This window comes from Bufo gargarizans, chromosome 10 (assembly GCF_014858855.1).
Source record: "Bufo gargarizans isolate SCDJY-AF-19 chromosome 10, ASM1485885v1, whole genome shotgun sequence".
In the NCBI taxonomy this organism is placed as follows: Eukaryota; Metazoa; Chordata; class Amphibia; order Anura; family Bufonidae; genus Bufo; species Bufo gargarizans.
The window spans coordinates 81420229-81441318 of NC_058089.1; the positions used below are offsets into that span (position 1 = coordinate 81420229).

General features: G+C 43.4%; 1 protein-coding gene across 2 annotated transcripts in view; it reads left to right on the top strand.

Moving 5' to 3' along the window:
- Positions 1-21090, top strand: part of CFDP1 (craniofacial development protein 1) — a 51219-nt gene that overhangs the window by 23228 nt on the left and 6901 nt on the right. For both annotated transcript variants that reach the window (XM_044270319.1, XM_044270320.1), the window contains exon 6: positions 16235-16393. In XM_044270319.1, coding sequence (XP_044126254.1) covers positions 16235-16393 — 159 coding nt within the window. The remainder of the gene's footprint in view (positions 1-16234; positions 16394-21090) is intronic.

Consider the following 21090-nt stretch of genomic DNA (forward strand, 5'->3'; position numbering starts at 1 on the left):
GTGATGATCCAGAGGAAAGCAAAAATACAACTGCAGGTCAGCGTTTATTAGTTGGATCCAGGAACCAAGGGTGGGGTTCTTTGGTGGTTTCCAATTCAAAAGGATTGTTTTCCTCCCATAGAACAAAAGTAGACAGAGCAACTTCCTTCCATATTTGGTAGGAACTATTTCTGTCACCAAACCCAGCAAACAGACTATAGGGGGAAAGTATCCCCGGGAGTCCCAGGCTGTGAGCTGTGCGCTGCGATTGGCCAGTGCTGCAGCAAGGGACACACCTCATACAAAAACTCCTCCCCGTACAACAGAGGGAGCTGCAGACACCGGAGCCTATACCGGGCGAACGGAGCGGCGCCCAGACATACTAGTAAGTGCAGGGGGACCCCTGGGCGCCGCTCTGCCCACTGATATATAGTTAGTTTTTAGTTTTTAAACTAGTGAAAGGTCCTCTTTAATATAAGCACGGTTGGTGTTTATTTGTTTATATTAAACGTGACACTGTTGCCAATCACTGGCCTCTGCATGATCTGCTAGGTAATTTATCATTTATTCTATATTGCAGGCACTTCGTAAGGGTTGTCCGGTTTCTTCCTGACACAGTCCACCCCTTTTAAAGTGTTTTTTTTTATCATTTTTAGTTTTTGTGTGTACCTTTTTACATAGTTTTTAGATTGTTTCACTGAGTCTTTAGATGAAACCTCACCTTTTTATGTGCTAAGCAGAATATTGCCAAAATATATTTTAGAGTGACTATCTTCCTTACTGTGCGTCTTTGTTATACTTACCGCACCTAGGTTTTAGAGGCGGAAAAAAAAACAACAATTTTTTTCATCAGACCTTAGATCGGACCACCAATCTGTATCAGATCCCCAAACGTTGACATCTCAGATCAGACATAAAATAAATAAAACAACTTGCCTCCCCTGCTTCGGACGGCGCGCTCTTCTTGCTCTCACCGCATACTGGTCGTCTTCCGGCCCTTCACTGCACTGACCTGACGCCCCGCAGCACGGTGCTCGGAAGAAGACCCAGCATACTAGTGAGCGCTTCCATAATGAAAGTGCTTATTAGTGTTAGCTTTATAAGATGGAATGCCTTACCCCCCCCCCCCCACACACACACACGCTTTAGGGGGGAAAAAGTGCATCTTATAAAGCAGAAAATACGGGTGCATTGTTAAGAAGGCCGGGGCACATTCATTGATTGGTCAGTATACTGTTGCTCTGAATTAACCTGGAATGGGCCCCCCTCTTTCCAGGAGCCACCAATGGCAGCTGTATGGGCTCCCTCAGCTACATATGACCTTGTATTTGCCCGTGTCATCATGTGAACAAATGGTTGTTTACTTGTGCTCTGTGGCAGAACTGATTAAATCGCACACTTTTAAGGAAAACCACATGGTTCCCAATGACGGCTCTTTGCAGCCTGAGGTTGACGTAACGAAGTGCTTTGCAGCCGCCATTAATCTTTAAGGAGGCACAAGCCTGTTTTTAAATGATATCATGAATAATACATTTGCCAATGAGCTTTACACCCAGGCTTGTCCAGAACTTGTCTCTCGCCAACTCGTTACTCTATTCGAATGCCAGTCTTGACGCCTCATCTTCATAATACTTTCCAGCGGACTGGGGTTAGAAGAGGCTGAGATCACGCGCTCAGTAGGGAGATGCTGTCAGGATAATCGAAGTGCTGTGTATAATAAAGAACTGCACATTATGTTGGGTTTTATATTTGATCTTCTTCCTACTGAGGTCTATAGGGAAAATGCAGCCCTGCAAGAACACCAGGGGTAGTGCGTCCTGCAGATGGAGAAACCACCGCACAGGCTTGAAACATATTTGAATGAAAGTGTATAGCCCCCGCTTTGTATTTGTACATGTATCCAGCCTGGCCCATTCCTGCCCATTGGTTGCCCCAGAGCTCCCCCTCTCTCTCCCAGAAACCTCCTCCCTCAGCTTTTTGTGACCTGATTGTGAGGTGCTGATGAGTTTCACTGACAACTGAACACAAGGTTGGCCACAGGCAACTGCCTGTAAGGCTCTCCTAGAGACATGGCCTAATAGTGTGCCTAATAGTGCTCATGCACAAGGCCTTAGTTTTGGTCCGTGGATCTCAATGGGACCAAAATAGATGTGGACAACACTTCTGCATGCAGTCCGCATTGGACTAGTAGGTTAAAACATGTTAAATTAACTTCTTAAATTCTTAAATATTTTTTATTTAAATAAAAGGCTGTTTTGTTATAGTAAATTAAAACCCCTTAGAGGGCTCCAGATGGCGACCAAAATGGTCGCCAATGCGACTTAAAATTGCTAAATGGCGAGACTTGCCGGCCATATCCCATACCCGGCACCCAGCCTCTGACTGCGCTTTTACGATCCGCTGCTATTAACCCCTCAGGTGCGGCATCTAGCAGCACAGCCTGCGTTTGTATTAAGCATAAACTATATTCATTGGTGGCGCAGTGCACCGCAACCCTGCCCCCCCGAACCCCAGTATTATAAAGCAGAATCATTGGTGGCGCAGTGCACCCCCAACCCATATATTATCATTGGTGGCAGTGGCAGTTCCGATCGGAGCCCCAGCAGTGTAATCCTGGGGCTCCGATCAGTTACCATGGCAGCCAGGATGCTACTGAAGCCCTGGCTGCCATAGTCGGCTCCCTGCTGCTGTGTGCACAAAGCACAGGGCAGCAGGGAGAGTGTGAGATCTATCAGGGTGAATAGGACAAGGGATGAAAAGATCCCAGGTTCTAGCCCCTAAGGAGGGAAATAGTTATTAAATAAAAAGTAAAAAAAAACACACCAAAATATTAAGTTTAAATTACCCCCTTGCCCAATTTTACATATATTTTATATCGCCACGCCCCGCAAAAGTGCGAACTATTAAAATATTTAAAAATATCTCCTATGCGACGAACGCCTTAACAGAAAAAAAAAAAACTTGCAATTTGCCATTTTTTAGTCACCATGTCATGACAAAAATTAGGTTAGGACTGTTCTATAATGGTCCAGATGTTCCATAAAATCTGGAATGCACTCTGCTTTCTTGGTGTTTTATTTTTTTCACGTGGTACCGAGTATCGCAATACTTTTTATTGTATCGAAATAGAGTCAAAATTTTGGTATCATGACAACCCTAGGTAAGACGTGTTTTAAAAAAAAATAAAAAAATTATTATATGTATTTAAAATTTGGCGACTAAAAATTTAAATTTGGCAACTAAATTTTTCAGGTTAGGAGTAGTGATGAGCGAACTTCTGTTTTAAGTTCGGCGTCTAAAGTTCGGCTTCCGGTTAGCGGAGAATCCCGATATGGATTCCGACTTCCGTTGTGGTCGTGGTACGGCAATGTGTTTTGGGGTGTCTTTTTACATATACTCATGCTGAGTGAGAGAAATATCTCTGTAAAATGACAACTTTGTATTATAAAAAAAATGGGAAAAGTTGTCTTTTACAGAGATATTTATCTCACCCAGTATGGGTATATGTAAAAATACACCCCAAAACACATTGCCGTACTTCTTCTGAGTACGGCGATGCCACATGTGTGACACTTTTTTGCAGCCTAGGTGCGCAAAGGGGCCCAAATTCCAATGAGCACCTTTACGATTTCACAGGGCATTTTTTACGCATTTGGATTCCAAACTACTTCTCACGCTTTAGGTCCCCTAAAATGCCAGGGCAGTATAAATAACCCACAAGTGACCCCATTTTGGAAAGAAGAAACCCCAAGGTATTTCGTGAGGGGCATGGCGAGTTCATGTAAAATTTTATTTTTTGTCACAAGTTAGTGGAATATGAGACTTTGTAAGAAAAGAAAAAAAAAATCATTTTCCGCTAACTTGTGACAAAAAATAAAAACTTCGATGAACTCACTATGCCCATCAGCGAATACTTTAGGGTGTCTACTTTCCGAAATGGGGTCATTTGTGGGGTGTTTCTACTGTCTGGGCATTGTAGAACCTCAGGAAACATGACTGGTGCTCAGAAAGTCAAAGTGCGTAGATTAATTTTTTTGCACAATAGTTTTACTTTAACTTTTACCCAAACCAATAAATATACACTTACTGCATTTTTTTTAATCAAAGACATGTAGAACAATAAATTTAGAGAAAAATTTATATAGAAATGTATTATTATTTTTTTTAATTTTAAAAATTTCGGTCAATTTTGATTAATATAAAAAAAAAAAGTAAAAATGTCAGCAGCAATGAAATACCACCAAATGAAAGCTCTATTAGTGAGAAGAAAAGGAGGTAAAATTCATTTGGGTGGTAAGTTGCATGACTGAGCAATAAACGGTGAAAGTAGTGTAGTGCAGAATTTTAAAAAGTGGTCTGGTCATTAAGGGGGTTTAAGCTAGGGGGGCTGAGGTGGTTAAGGACCAGGCCGTTTTTTGGAAATTTGACGTGGTAAAAACTTTGAAACACTTTTTATTATCCAAGTCATTCTGAGATTTGTTTTCTTGTGACACATTGTACTTCATATTAGTGGTAAATTTCAGTAAAGATTTTTCATTTTTGTTTAAAAAATATATAATTTTACAAAACAAAATTAGAAAAATTAGCAACTTTCCAAATTTCAATTTCTCTGCTTTTAAAACAGATATGTAAAGAGAAACAAAGGAGTTAATTGCACGGATGGCTGGGTAGAGAGGGTATGGGGAGAAAGAGAGAAGAGGAAAAGGGAACGTGAGGCGCCAAGGGGAGACCACCTAAAGACGGTGCTAGAGGATGGAAATAGTGGATGAAATATAATATATTAAACATGTGGAAGCTCCCCAAGCCCAAAAAAAATAATCAGTACCCACTTGTGGACTGTAATGGAAATTGGAGTAACATACAGTACAGACCAAAAGTTTGGACACACCTTCTCATTCAAAGAGTTTTCTTTATTTTCATGACTATGAAAATTGTAGATTCACACTGAAGGCATCAAAACTATGAACTAACGCATGTGGAATTATATACATATCAAAAAAGTGTGAAACAACTGAAAATGTCATATTCTAGGTTCTTCAAAGTAGCCACCTTTTGCTTTGATTACTGCTTTGCACACTCTTGGCTGTTTTGACAGATTATTTTTTTTTTTTTTTACAGTATTTACCTTTTTAGGGGTTAGATCATGTGATATTTTAATAGACCTGATTGTTACAGACAAGATGATATCTAATATGTCTTTTTTATTTATTTTTTTACAATTTTGTGTTTTTATTTTGGGAAAATTTAGACTAACACATTCATGGTTACAAGTGTATATCTATAAAGCAGGCATACAGAGAACTAATAAAAGCATGGCTGCACAACATTTCACATGCAAACAATAGAACTGGGAAATGGGGATCATTCTAAATTAAAGTGGTATTATACCCACTTTCTCGTGAATGGCATTGGGAGACACAGCACCATGGGTATATGCCCAGCTGACACTAGAAAAGTGTTGGCTCCACCCAGATGGGCTATACCCTCTGCACAGACTCTAAACTAACCAGTTTTAGTCTGTCTGTAGGAGGCAGACATGACCTGCTCTGTTTTTATCGCAGGTCTTGCTGCTTTTTTTTTTTTTTTTTTTTTTTTTTATATTTTTATTTATTTTGTTATTTTTCTCCCCAGGCTTCTGCCTGCTGCAGGATTTGCAGGGGCTTCATTGTGGACTCCACTTTATTTCCCTCTTTTGGCCAGGGGGTGGGATTATTCACACTATGGAGGGGCCTTTCTCTCCCTCACTTCTCCTCCCTGGCCACCCATACCTCCTCCTCTGCCTTCCCTTCTACTTTAGTCCCCAGCTTTTGCCGGGACTAGGCCACATCTGCTCTGGCCTGTCCTCGGGTCCCAGGTGCACCTTTTGCCCCTCCATGGGCGTCGCGCTCTCTCTCAGGAGCTCCCCTCACCTGTTTTTTCTTTCCCGAAGGGCCCCCGGTTTCCTGCGGTTCCTAGCCGCCGATGGTGCACCTTTTCCGGCCACTTCATTAATCGAGGCCCCGGCTTTTACCTCGCCTAAGCCGCATCCTCTCCTGCGGCTTCCCCCACCTGCTTCCTAGGCTTTTTTCTCGGCCCCTCCATGCTTCTCTCTGCTCTTGGGAGGTGTCTTGTCCCCTCCTATCCCAGTAAAGCGCAGGCTTTTGCCATAGGGGCGGAGTTTACATTTCTTCTGCTTTCAGGCCTCCATCTTGCCAGCACCTGTGGATATCTCCCTACTCTCTTCTGCGACTGCTGCAGCACCTCTTCGGGAACACAGCACCTGGGGTCCAGTAGGACAGCCTCTGGCTGGCTACTTTCTCTTTGGCTACTCCTGAGAGAGAGTATTACATAGTAATACCTACAAAAATAGATATTACTGTACATTCCCCATATGTCTACTTCATGTTTGGATCAATTTGGGAATGATATTTTATTTTTGGGGGATGTTACAAGGCTTAGAAGTTTAGAAGCGAATCTTGAGATTTTTCAGAAATTTTCAAAAACCCACTTTTTAGGGACCAGTTCAGGTCTGAAGTCACTTTGTGAGGCTTACATAATAGAAACCACCCAAAAATGACCCCATTCTAGAAACTTCACCCCTCAAGGTATTCAAAACTGATTTGTACAAACTTTGTTAACCCTTTAGGTGTTCCACAAGATTTAATGGAAAATAGAGATACAATTTCAAAATTTCACTTTTTTGGCAGATTTTTCATTTTAATAATTTTTTTCCAGTTACAAAGCAAGGGTTAACAGCCGAACAAAACTCAATATTTATGGCTCTGATTCTGTAGTTTACAGAAACACCCCATATGTGGTCGTAAACGTACGGGCACACAGCAGGGCGCAGAAGGAAAGGCATGCCATACGGTTTTGGAAGGCAGATTTTGCTGGACCGTTTTTTTTGACACCATGTCCCATTTGAAGCCCCCCTGATGCACCCCTAGAGTAGAAACTCTAAAAAAGTGACCCCATTTTAGAAACTACGGGATAGGGTGGCAGTATTGTTGTACTAGTTTAGGTTACATATGATTTTTGGTTGCTCTATTACACTTTTTGTGAGGCAAGGTAACAAGAAATAGCTGTTTTGGCACCGTTTTTATTTTTTATTTACAGCATTCATCTGACAGGTTAGATAATGTGATATTTTTATAGACCAGGTTGTCACGGACGCGGAGATACCTAATATGTATACTATTTTTTTATTTATGTAAGTTTTACACAATGATTTCATTTTTGAAACAAAAAAATCATGTTTTAGGGTCTCCATAGTCCGAGAGCCATAGTTTTTTTTTTTTCAGTTTTTGGGCAAATACCTTGGGTAGGGTATGATTTTTGCGGAATGAGATGACTGTTTTATTGGCACTATTTTGTGATGCGTATGACTTTTTGATCGCTTGGTATTACACTTTTTGTGATGTAAGGTGACAAAAAATAGCTTTTTTTTCCCACTTTTTTTTTTAACGGTATTCAACTGAGGGGTTAGGTCATGTGATATTTTTATAGAGCAGGTTATTATGGACACGGTGATACCTAAAATGTATATTTATGTAAGTTTTACACAATTTATTTCATTTTTGAAACAAAAACAAAAAAATCATGTTTTAGTGTCTCCATATTCTGAGAGCCATAGTTTTTTTTAGTTTTTGGGCGATTATCTTAGGTAGGGTCTCATTTTTTGCGGGATGAGGTGACTGTTTGATTGGTACTATTTTGGCGTACATACAACTTTTTTGATCACTTTTATTACCTTTTTTGGGAAGTAAGGTGGGCAAAAGGTAAGGTTCATCATAGTTTTTTTTATTTTTATTTTTTATTTGGGTAAAGTAACACGACCGTTTTATAGATCAGGTCGTTACGGACGCGGTGATATCAAACGTGTAGGGAATTTGTATTTTATTTTATTTTTTTCCTTTTCACTTTAACTGATGTCTGTATAATACAGTACAGTATATAGTGTACTGTATTTTCACTTTACAAAGTCTGATTAGACTTCTGCCTTTAGCATTCCCCGCACCCCTCGCTGCGCCCACTGGCAGATGGCAAGAGGGCAGCGGGGGGGGTTAAACATAAAAAAAAAAAAAAAAAGCTTATTCTGCGGTTTCAGAAACTTCCGAAACCGCAGTTCTGAATTGACCTGCGGTTTGCTGCGATCGCCGACATGGGGGGGGGGCGCATCTAGCCAAGGTGCCTGCTCAATGATTTGAGCAGGCAGCGGGTTCCGATCACCGGGCGGCGGTGATCGGAACCATACATGACGTACCTGTGCGTCATGTGTCCTTAAGTACCAGGACAACATGACGTACCGATACGTCATGTGTCCTGAAGAGGTTAAAGGGAACCTGTCACCGGGATTTTGGGTATAGAGCAGAGTACATGGGTTGCTATATGGCCGCTAGCACATCCGCAATACCCAGTCCCCATAGCTCTGTGTGCTTTTATTGTGTATTAAAACCAGATTTGATACATATGCAAATTAACCTGAGATGAGTCAGAGCTTGGAAAAAAATGACACTTCTTTGGTCACACAAGTAAGATATGACTCTTGTGTTAATTTGCATATGTATCAAATGTGTGTTTTTTTTTTTTTTTTTTTTTTTACACAATAAAAGCACACAGAGCTATGGGGACTGGGTATTGCGGATGTGCTAGTGGCCATCTAGCAACCCATGTCCTCAGCTCTATACACAAAATCCAGGTGACAGGTTCCCTTTAAGGTTTAAACCACTCTTGGATATTATTGCTTTAAGTCTCTGTAACAAGTTGTGGTCTTGTTTTAGAAGATGTTTTGGGGGGAACACAAGACTAAACCGATCAGCATACAATATTTAGTGTGAACATGGTCATTATAAACGTATGATCACTTCTGTGGCACTGCAGTATAGAGGTTCTGGGGTCCCAATTCAGTAGACAGTAAAGAGAAGAACTGTGCACTCAAGTGAGTGATGCTCTTCAGATTCTTTATTAGATGGCAATCCACTCAAAACATCCTGACGTTTCAGTCCACTGGACGTTCCTCAGATGTCACTGCCGTACTAGAAGATTATACAGCTTGGTGCAGTGTATAAATGGAATCCGTATCAAGTCACGCCTTTGGGACTTCTGTTTATGCAAGAGTTTACTGAGCAGCACTTTCTTGAGTCGCTCTTCTCTTTGTGGTCATCATACATTTATGAACTCTTTACACTATCTAGTGAGTGAATGCCACTGTCTGCTTTATTCTGTGTGTGGAGAACACTAACTATCCTTCAGAGATCTGTGAGATAGAATGGCATATTCCAGTGTGACCCTGGACTGAGTCCACCTGAATGCCCTCATCGGAGCAGTCCAGCAGCATCTCCATCAGCCTAGGGCCCTTCCACTTCTGTACGTACAGTAAACAATGTCCTGTCACCAGCAATCTGTCATTCTGCAGCTTAGACTACAACCTTCAGGAAACCTTGCTGATTCCAGGGATGCAGATTCTGAGTCTGACGTCCTTTCTCCTGGCAAGTCCACCGCCTGTCATTGACAGGTTCTGCTATATTTGCACGTTCTTTCGTATTTCTGGAGAGGATGCGGTTATTTTCCTACTTAGGAGTAAGGCATGCCCATGGATCCATCTCCACTCACTCTGACCTACATGGACTTGTCTCTGAGCTCATAAACTGCATCATTGACAGTAGAATTTAGGAAGTAAATGCAAATAAGTCATCTTTTTGAGAGTTTTGGACACGAAGTTTAAATAACTAACAGACCCACTGCATTCATCGAAGGCTCTTCTATAAATGCTAGCAGATGTTTCAGTGCAAATTATCAGTTTGAACATTTAGCTTTGGGTTACAAATGTTGTGATGAGGATTTTCTTAGCAGGTTTTGGAGTTCAGGTTCCATCTTGCGACATGTAGCCACCAAAGGAGGGAATTTATAGGTGTATTTTTTTTTTTGCAGATTTATCCTCTAGTCTGTTTTGTAGGTCCTTGGTAAGTCCATCTTCAGTGAGCTCCCTCTAGTGTTGGTTGTGAGAAGCCAGAATTTTTAACATTTTATGTTAAATGGAGTCGGTCGGCAGTTTTGTCCACTATACTGCTGACAGCACCAGGTAGGGACTGGGGAGAGCAGTAGAAGCATACCTTTTGTGGAGCTTTTCTCATGAGGAGTAGGGTGAATATGAAGATTGAGTCAGCTAGATTATGCTCCTGCATTGAGCTGCTTCACAACCCTTCTGCTCTGAGGACAGCTGTAGTGATCTCCTGGCTGGTTGCTACAGCTGGTGCTCAGAGGGGAGGGCCTGTCAAGAAGCTCAATGTAGAGAGTATTTCACAGTGAAGCCCCACCTCCTGGGCACTTGCAAGAGTAGAATCTCGCTGATTAAAACTTCATATTCACACTACTCCTGATGAGAAAACAGTAAGCAAATTGTATGTTTGTTCTGCTGTCCCCAGTCTATCTCTGCCAGCAGTTTAGCATGGTTAAAAGTGCTGCCAAACTTTCTATTAAAGCGGTTGTCCAGCCTTTAAGTGATGGCCTGTCCTCACAATAGGCCATCAGTAGCCAATTGTGGGGATCTGGCACCCCGGCTGATAAGCTGTTCTGTGTAGCTCTGTCAGCGCTGGAGCTACAAAGAATAGTCATCATTGTAGTGGATAGTGCTTGTCACTACAGTTCTGTTCAGAAAATGTTTTGTCGAAGAACCCAGCTGACTGCCGCAGTTTGATTACTGCCGCAGTTTGTGCTGCCTCCGCATCCGCACCGACTAGTCCCATTCAATTTCCACACTGAAATAAAACAAATTTTTTATTTTTTTTTAGAAATACATTTCAACTCCTCTAGAGGAAAAATCCACGTTGCATGAACTGCTGTGCACAGTAAAAACATTGGCAGACTTATGTTAAGCATTTTTATGCATATTTCTGCACAGAAAATGCAAAGAAATAATCATAAATCGGCCGTGTAAACATGCCCCAAGATGAGCTGCCCATTGAAGGAGTTGTCTTATATAGGACATTGTTGGTATAGCATAGCAGCGGACTGAGTGCAAGCTGCGCAAGTGTGGCCTACCCTCTATTCACCACAGAGACCTTCAGAGGCGAACCAGCACGTCGCTATTTAGGGAAATCCCATAGCAGTGAATGGAGGGTGGTTGTGCATGCACAGTGTACTCTTCTTTCACTTTGGGGTCGTTCTGGAGATATGAGCAGTTCTCAGAGGTGGGACCTGCACCATTTATGCCTTATCCTGGCAACATGCCATAAATGTCCCAGATGGAAATACCCCTTTAATACCAATTCACTTCAGCAAATAGAATGTGTTGTGTACAGAAAGTTAATATAAGGCACTTACTAATGTATTATTATCCATATTGCTTCCTTTGCTGGCTGGATTCATTTTTCCATCTCATTATTCACTGCTCACTTCCATGGTTATGCCCCCCTGCGATCCATCAGTGGTGGTCGTGCTTGCACCCTGTAGGAAAAAGTACTAGCCTATGTGCACTCCCATGGTCCCGGTGCTTTTTCCTGTAGTGTGCAAGCAGAGGTCTTTCCTGATTACATTTAGGGCTACTTTCACTCTAGCGGTAGCCTTCTCCGGCAGGCTGTCCCAGCGGGGACACAGCCTGCCGGGTCCGTGCTACCGCTAGTGCACCATGCCGCCTGAAGTCTGCTCCCGCCCCATTCAGCATGTTGTAGTTTTATTCCAGCCGCCTCTCTGCATGTTTGCTGTGCTGCGCCCGGACCCATTATAGTGAATGGTGCCGGAGCGGTCTTCTGGTGGCACGGTGCACTAGCGGTAGCACAGATCTGACAGGCTGTTCCCCTGCCGGAGAAGGCTAATGTGAAAGTAGCCTTAGTCTGCACGGCAAATAGAGATGAGACTTTTCAGGTTAGTATCCCTATAAAACCCTGCAGCTTACATAGTACGTAGTGGTACAAGTATCAGAAACAAAGCAATCCAGCAACCACTTGATGTCATTTTGTAATGAAACACAAACCTCTATTTCCGTACATTTCACAAGCTCCAGAATATTATGGATGCGTGTTTTTTTAATTTATTTTTTATATATATATTTTTTTGCTTCAGTTGTTTTCCTTCATCTGAAATGGCATTAAGTATGTGCCAGTGGCATTCCGCCACAGCAATAAAAATGTTATGTTCAAGCGTAGATCAAGGGCAAGTACGACTTGGGGATATTACGGAGGGCAGTGCAGTGTTGCATTGCAGGGAGAAGGTTCTCATTATCATTCATTGCATTTTGTTAAGCTTGCCTTAGATGACACCACATCAGCAGAGGTGAAAGCACAGCGGAGCTTGAAGTTTAGAAGCTCCTTTTTTTTTTTTTTTTTTTTTTTTTTGCTTGCTTGGAAACATTTTCAAGGTTTTAATATTAAATAGCACAATGAATTTCTGCTACCGACGCCAGATATTTCACTGGTCTGGTCTTCATGTGAAAAAGAGTGACTACAGATAAGAAAGCACAACGTGGTATTTGGATCCTATCCCAGTTTTGATAAAACTGCATTATGTAGCACTTAAAGGGGTTATCCCATAATTAAAGGGGTTGTACCATCTCAGACACTAGGATATGCCCCCAATGTCTGATAGTTGTGGGTCCCACCGCATCTTTTAAAAGGGAGTTTTTAATACATCCCTATCATGGAAAACAGTCCTTTTTACTGGAGCTTACAATGTACGGTATTTCTTTTTCTCGATAATTTTATGTACATCCAAATGACATGCTGCAGATTTTGAAATCCGCACAGTAGGTCAAAATCCATGCGGAAAAAAATCTGCATTGCGTGCATGAGAATTTCACATTCTCATAGAACACAATATACATGACCTACGGTGCGGATTTTCAGCACGCAATCTTGATCGTGTGCATTTAGCCTTAGGGTACTGTATGAGGAGATCTTCACACTGCCGTTGTGATTTGTCATGCTGTGTATGACATGGAGGGGACACTGGCTCCTCCATTGGGTTTAAAAGGTTATATTAGTTTTCTAGAGATTAGAAAAACCGAAATGCACCAATTTTGTTCTGCAGGCCCTGTATGGCTCAGCCCTATTCCCAATGCAATGAGTGAAATATCCAGATCAATTTGTACCAACATCAACAATGAAATTCACACATAACATATGTGGATTTTGGCGCCGGTTTTGCTCCATAATTTTTGCTCACATACCCTAAAGCCTTCAGCTTTAATCTGAATGTGACCTCGTTATCTTCATTTTATCTTCTTAACAATATTGCCTGCACTGATTCGGACATGTGCTCTAATAGGAAACCAGCTGAGCATGTAAGCAAGTTGTAAATTCACATGCAAGCACTGTACATAAAAGAAAGTTCCACTAAACTTAAGTTATGTACACGTTTGGGGGCAATTTTTGTTGTATGATTGCATTGCACTCATTTTGAGCTTTTTTAATTGGTCTTTATTACAAATATGGAGCCCTTTTTTCTCTACAGGGCTGAGATGCTCTAATAGAGGGATCAGAATTTTCTCTCTTCTCCGTCAGCCAGCTAATCTGACGGCTCCTTATCTCTGCTCCCTGACTTTTTATAAACACTGATTATAGCTCAGATCTTACCTTACTGATAAGAATGTGGAGAATGTGGCTTAAATGTTTATGACCTCTCAGTAAATTAGAGATAACGGGGGGGGGGGGGGGCGCAGCAGCCGACATGGCTGAGCTCCGTGGCCGGCGCAAAACTACAGGGCAAATCCTGACTACTACTAGCCAGCACCAGCATAACAGAATTCTTGGAGGAAGCCGGCACATATCCAAATTACCCTGAAGTGTGAGCTGAAATGAGCAGCGCGACCAACGGAAATGAAATTCAAAAGGTCAATGCTACCATTACATACATTAGCCCAGACGGTCTGGAGAGGAGCTAAATAACTAGCAAAATTTAGAGGTAGTTTCAGACATGCCTTTGTGGGGAAATTAGTCCATACCAAATGGTCCCAAGTAATGGGAGCGGATAAATGGAAGTTGGCGGGAGCCAAAACCCTAGGCGATATTTATGATCAAGGAATTATGATGACGTTCGAGGCTTTGGCACAAAATTATAATATACCACGCACCCATTTCTTTTCATACCTACAACTTAGGGCTGCAGTACAGAGCAAATTTCTGCACGGCAGCACCAGAGTGTCCAAATATCCACTTGTAGGAGTTGTTAAAACCCAGGGTCCCAGAGGATTAGTATCGGCAATTTGCTCACACCGAGTACAAGCAAAGATTAGCACAGAGCCCCTCCGAATGATGGACAAATGGAAAAGAAAGATACCCACACTCGCAGAAGAATCAATATAGGATTTATTTCTAGTCGCATCTACGAGTATTGCCCGCGATAAATAACAAAATAATCCAACTTTTTATCATTCACCAGTCATTTTTAACTCCAATTAGGATGTACAGAAAGGGTAGAGTGCCATCTCCAGCATGTCCGAGGTGTGAGGAACAGGAGGCGGACTTCTGGCACATGATCTGGAGCTGCAACCCGATAGCCGCCTTCTGGAAGGTGTTTGATCTTCTTCCCTCATTACTATCGGTTCGGGTGCCGTGCACTCCTCGGGTCTGCCTGCTAGGAATACTGAATGATGATGATTGGGATCACTATACAACAATATTCCTAAGGGAATCCCTGTTTATGGCACGCAAATGTGTAGCACTGAGATGGTACAGCCCCAATACACCGAACTTGACCATGTGGAAATTGCAAATAAATCAGATCCTACCCTACATGGTACTGGTATACAAACATCGCAATAAACCACATAAATTTGATCAAGTTTGGGGATTGTGGCGTGGGGCAGCACAAACCAAGTATTCAACCTCGAGAATGCGACAAGCAATATCAGTGGCTCGAGGAGAAGTGGCTCAGTAGGTGTACTGGGACATTCGTATACATCAACATTGCTACGCTTTAAATGATGTCATAGGGGCGGGTGGCATTGATGTCATAGGGGTGGGTGACTAAGACAGTTACTGTATTATTGGTTACACTGTTTTCTGTATTAAGAGAATTGGACCATACAGGTATTGGAACCTCCATATATACATTGTATTTGGCAACAAAAGTGTATAGTACTGTTGTATTTAGAAAAATCACAGAATGAAGTGGCCTAAATGGAAGGAAACGCTAAAAAACCCCAAACACTGTGGCATGTTTATGTCCGGGGGAGCAATTCCTCAGCATGTGATCCGTTGCTAGCGGCAATCCCCAGCAAAAATGCCTACAATGGAGGATGTCGGCAGCTGACCACACTCCGTAGGTAGCTTAGTGGTAGGAATACATTGGCTAAAGTCTCAGTTCTTAACATCAGATTGAGGGATTAGTCAGTGTTGTCAGTTGCATAGCATTGTGGTGCACCCTTCGCAGTGATTTATGTACTGTTGTATTTCCATTTCTGTCAATAAAACGGTAAACAAAAATTAAAAATTTAGAGAGAAGGGTTATTAGATGACTGCCACAAAGTGAAAGTAAAAAGTAGGATATACACAGCTAGACAAGCAGTTAATCTTTTGTGACCGAACGGCTCAATATTTTTTAAACAAAGACCAATTGAAAAAAATTATTTTTAGCCCACAATGATTAAAATGCAATCATAAAAAATTGCCTACGGATGTGTGTATCGCCTTTTAAAGTGGTTCCACCACGACCCAGGCCTATAACCCTATCCAGCAAATGTCCGACTGCTGGGACCCCCTGCTATCCCTAGAACAGGGGCCCTGTGTTCCCATTTTAAATGGGGTGGTGGGAACGCATGTGCGCTGCCACTGTTTTCAACTCTATAGGACTCCCAGAGATGGCCACGCTTTCGAGTGGTTCTCCGGGAATAATGACTTTTTATCTAACGTCCACAGCCTTCCTCTGTAAAGAAGAGATTTATACTTGCCTGTTCCTCGCTTCCAGTCCTCCACGCTAGATCTCACGTGTCCATGTTCCAGTCCCCAGACTATTTACATCCGTCACTGCATGGCCATGGTCACATGCTCCGCTGAAGCCTGTTATTGGCTGCAACAAAACCTGTGACCATGACCATGCAGCGCCAGATATATACAGTCCGGAGACCAGAACATAGACATACGGGAGCAGGTAAGTGTGAATTTTCTCTTTATGGAGGTAGGCTGCGGACATTAGATTTCTGCATTTGCACATTTCATTATGAAATCTTCTATATGTATTTTGACCGACAGGGTATAAATCTACAGCTTCAGAATCTCCATCTAAGGTTGCATAAGTTTGCTGGTAGATATGTAATCCTTGCATTTCCATTATGTCATTACAGTGTGAAAAGACCTGCTGGGATTGGCAGCATACTTGGAACATTAGGCTCCAAAAAGCAGAAGATGAGCACACTGGAGAAATCCAAGCTGGACTGGGAATCTTTTAAAGACCAAGAGGGGATTGTAGATGAATTGGCTCGCCACAATAGGGGCAAGGATGGGTAAGAGCATATTCCAACAAATGTTTACTGTACGTGGCCATGTAGACCATGCTGTGCTATGCCCAGTCCACTGCTGCTCCACTCTACTCCGGTCGTGTCTGACAGCGCAGACTCTAAGCTCCTTCCTGCATCCAGCACGCTCTCCTTAACATAATGCATGGGTTAAATTCTACATCAGAGGTCCGCACAGTCAGATATGAAGAAGCAGAACAGAAGTGCAGGAAGGGGTTAACAAGCTAGATCTATTGAAGCCAGCTTGTCCTTGTGGCTGGACAAACCATGCAGTCACTCTGACATCACTGTCCATCCCGTTCAAGTGAATAGGATCAACAGTGGTAATTACACGGCACCCGCTGCTACAAAGTAGACAACGCACAAATACATTTTGAAGAGGAAACAGCACTCACACAAGAGCCCACGACCTCTTTAAACATGGCGCCCGTTTGCGCATGCAAAGGGTGCTATAGCCAGCAGGTCTCTGCTGTTTCAGAGGCCCACAGGTAATGTCCACGACCACAGCATCTAAATAATGAAAAACCTGGAAGCGCAGTTCCAGGTTAAAAATGGCTCCCCTGTGTGGTGATCGGGGATGCCGGTTATTAATTCTAATAGGCTGAAGAGACCCAGCTTATTAGAACTGCCGTTCAATTGTTGGCCAGCAGGTGTCAGGCTAACATAGGAGATCAGCAATTAGAGATAAAGACTGAATACGCTAACTGGCAAAATAACTAGTATAATACACTGTGGTACTTTTGCGTTACAGTTAGGGGGGGGGGGCGATATATGCGATATAAATTTGTGCCACGATATAGATTTTGTGCATATCGCCGGACCGCGATATGACCACGGAGCAGTAGTGAATGATCGCGCTCTCGGCGCACACCATGTTTTCCTGAGCCGGCAAAGTGGAGGAGGGAGTCCCTCCCTCCCCACTGTGCGTGACTGCCGCTGGCCACCAATAAGAACAGAGTAGGAGGAGGAGGGGAGGGACTGTGGCCACTGTGCCACCAACGAATGCCTGAATTCCAACGTAGCGTTCATGTGCCGGCCATATCCCGGCCCCTATGACTGCACGCTGCGATCCGCCGCAATTAACCCCTCAGTTGAGAGGTTAATCGCACGGATCACAGCGTCCTGTCAGAGGTCGGGTGCCGGGAATGTTCTTCAGTCTCTGCATTGGTGGCAGTGGGCAGTTCCTATCGGAGTCCCAGCAGTGTAATGCTGGGCCTCTGATCGGTTACCATGGCAGCCAGGACGCTACTGAAATCCTGGCTGCCATGGTATGCAAGTGAGCAGCATTATACTCACGTGCTCCGTGGCCGCCGGGCGCGCCTTTTTCTGTCTGCGGCGCATTGCTAATGCTTATAGCATTAGCAATGAGCCGCACAGACCTATGAGAAGAAGGAGCGCCCGGCGGCCACGACGCACGCGAGTGTAATGCTGCTCACTAACATACCATGGCAGACAGGACTTGGTAGCGTCCTGGCTGCCATGGTAACCGTTCAGAGCTGCCCACTGCCACCAATGATTGGGGGGTAGGAGGGGGACCCTGTGGCCACTGCCACCAATGATTAATACTGGAGAGGGAGGGGGAATGGTTTGAGTTACCAGAGGGGGGTGATAAGAGGGAGCGACTGGGGGGCACATGAGTGGCTAGCTGCCATGGTCAGCTCCCTGCTGTTGTGTGCACAAAGCACAGGGCAGCAGGGAGAGTGTAAAGTCCTATTCACCCTAAAAGATCTCTATTAGCGTGAATATGACAAGGGTTCTAGCCCTTAAGGAGGCTAATAGTTATTAAGAAAAAAAAAAGGTTTAAACACCCCCCCAATATAGAAAACAATATATCGCAATATATATTGCATATCGCACATGCTTAAAATTATATCGCAATATAGATTATGGGCCATATCGCCCACCCCTACTTACAGTGTATTATGCCATTTAGAGTCCATTCAGACGTCCGTAGAACGGGTCCGGATCCCTTCCACAATTATGCGGAACGGGTGCGGACCCATTCATTTTCAATGGGGACGGAAAAGATGCAGACAGCACATAGTGTGCTGTCCGCATCCGCATTTCCGGTCCGCAGCTCCGGAAAGAAATAGAGCATGTCCTATTCTTGTCCGCAGTTACGGACAAGAATAGGAACCCTCTATTAAGTGCAGGCATCTTATTAGACAGTGCCTCATACAGGATGTAAAGGGTGCACAAAGATGGTCTAGTAGTGTCTAATGGTCTGGAAATCTTGATCATCTGGAATGGGAATCTTTTTGATCCATGCCAGATTATCAGACTTCCCTGGCTATGGTGCTCATGTTCTAGAATTAATGGAGCCCTCAGGGTTGCAATTTCTTTTCCAGCAGCAAAGCAATCCCTGGTTCTGGATCATTGTCATTTTCTGTATATTTGATAGGTTTTACATTATGCAGAGATCAAGTACAATGTGAGAGTGTCGCCTTTCAATAATAGTAATACAGAATTAGTCCACAGAGGAGGCCGGCTGGTCCAGCCCTGGCACTGGATTGTGCAGTGTTAGCAGCTGGCACAGCTCCTCCATTGAACACTGTGCAGCTTGCTGACCTGACTCAGCATGCTCTTGTCGTAGTTGGTTTCTTCTTGCCTAAGGAGGAGGTTACAGCTGTATTCTTGGCATGAGATCTTCTTATGTAACCCTCCCGGACGCCACAAGGACGTCGCATTTTCCCTTAATTATTCACATAGCATTGTGAGGCTGAGCGTTCTGCACTGCAGGCCAGATAGCAGCAAAAGTGTTAATTTTCTTTTTCCGTGCAGAGTTTTGAAGCGCTTATGAGCTAAATGGGAGGTGACTATGCTAGCATGTCCTATTAGGAATGTGTGTCTCTCTACTGTATTATCTGTGTTACAGGCGTAGACTGCGGGCCCAGCGAGGGGGACGTTCTACTAAATAATTGTCTGGAAGTCCGTCTGAGCTGCCCTTTTACACAGAGATCAGTAGTTGGTAGAGGGGCACTTTTTAGTTTTCAGCCCAATAAATACCTGCGGCTGTCCACAATGGGGGAAGTTGTTTCTGTATCGCTGTTTTATTTTGTCTATCACTGCTGTCCTAATAGATTTCATGGGCATCTGTCTAATTTAAAGAGGAGCTGTCCCCTCTCCTGACATGTCTGTATTAGTAACTACGTGCATTCCCCATGTAATAACAATTCTGGAGCATCTATTCTTATGACTCTGTGATGTGCCATTCCTGTATTATTCCTGCTAAAAGCTTACAAATTCCCAGCAGTCTGCAGTAAAGGTACTGCTGGGTGTTACCAGAAGCGAGTGTGTCTGACTCTGTCCGATCAGTGCTGCTGGTATCAACTGTGTAGAGACACACCCTCAACTGGTAACACCCAGCTGTACCTTTTACTGCAAGTTGCTGACAATTCGGAATGGCACAACATAGAGCCATGGGAATGGATGCTCCAGAATTATTGTTGCATGGGGAATGCAAGTAGTTACTACTACAGACATGTCAGGAGAAGTGAGAGGTCCTCTTTAATAAATTTATTAACTATGTAAAAACGTGTTTCAGGACTGTACCAGTCGCTTCCTCAGGCAGTACACAATATATAATGTCTGAGGAAGGGACTGCTACAGTGCCGAAACATGATATTTCCATCCAGGCAGTGTCCTAACTTAACGGGGTTATCCAATACTATAAAAATGTCCCCCATATACCAGGCCACTCACAATGAATATACTTACCCCGCTCCCTGCGCTGCTTCTGGTACCTGCACCGCCACTGCTGCTTCTCCCCGTGCACGGATGAAAACATCCGGTGTCGGGGGAAGGAAGGGAAGGGGCTGCTGCAGCCAAAGACAGAAAGGGACTAGCATCGCGGGTGACACTAGGGAGGCTCGGCCGACACCGTAAATATATTCCCTGTGAGGGGCCCAGAACATGTGGGACATTTTTATAGTAATGGATAACCCCTTTAAAGGGAATGTCATCAGAAAATGACCTATACTTCTATACTTTACATAGTTAATATGGTTGAAAAAAGACCCAAGCATGCTCGAATACCACGTGTGCTCGAGCGCGATGCTAGAGTCTCCTCCCTGCACGTGCAGGCAAGTACTGCCAATCACTGTAATGCCGTAGCCATGTTGGTTACTGGCATTACAGTGATTGGCTGGCTGGAAAGCGTCATCGGGTGCTATATGGCACCCGATGACACGTGTTCGGCTCAGTCTTAGTCAGGGAGACCTGGAGAGCAGAAGGGAGAGATGGTGTAGGGAATGAAATAGGAATATTTTAGCTTTTATACTTGTTTAGACCAAAAAGTCCTTTTAAGGACTATTGTTGTATCTGGCAGCAATATATATTTTTAGCGCAACCTGCACTAAATAGCTTGCAATTGTTTGCCCGCTGCAGACAGCGACATTATCTGCGCTACATCTCCTGTCTAGCGTTTGCCCATCCTAAATATCGGTGACATTCATTCAGTGTCATTTTTTATTAGGCAGTGGTGACAGCGACATTACTTGCGCTATACCTAAAAATATCTGTGACATTCTGTGTACTTTATTTGCGCATCCACCATGGAGATTCTTGGCAAACAAGTGATCCCACACTCGGATATTCCGAGGAGCTGTTTTCATCGATATTCCTTAATTTGAGCCTCTCGCCAAGCCCACTTGAAGAGGGACATGAGATCTTGTGCCCTGATTCCC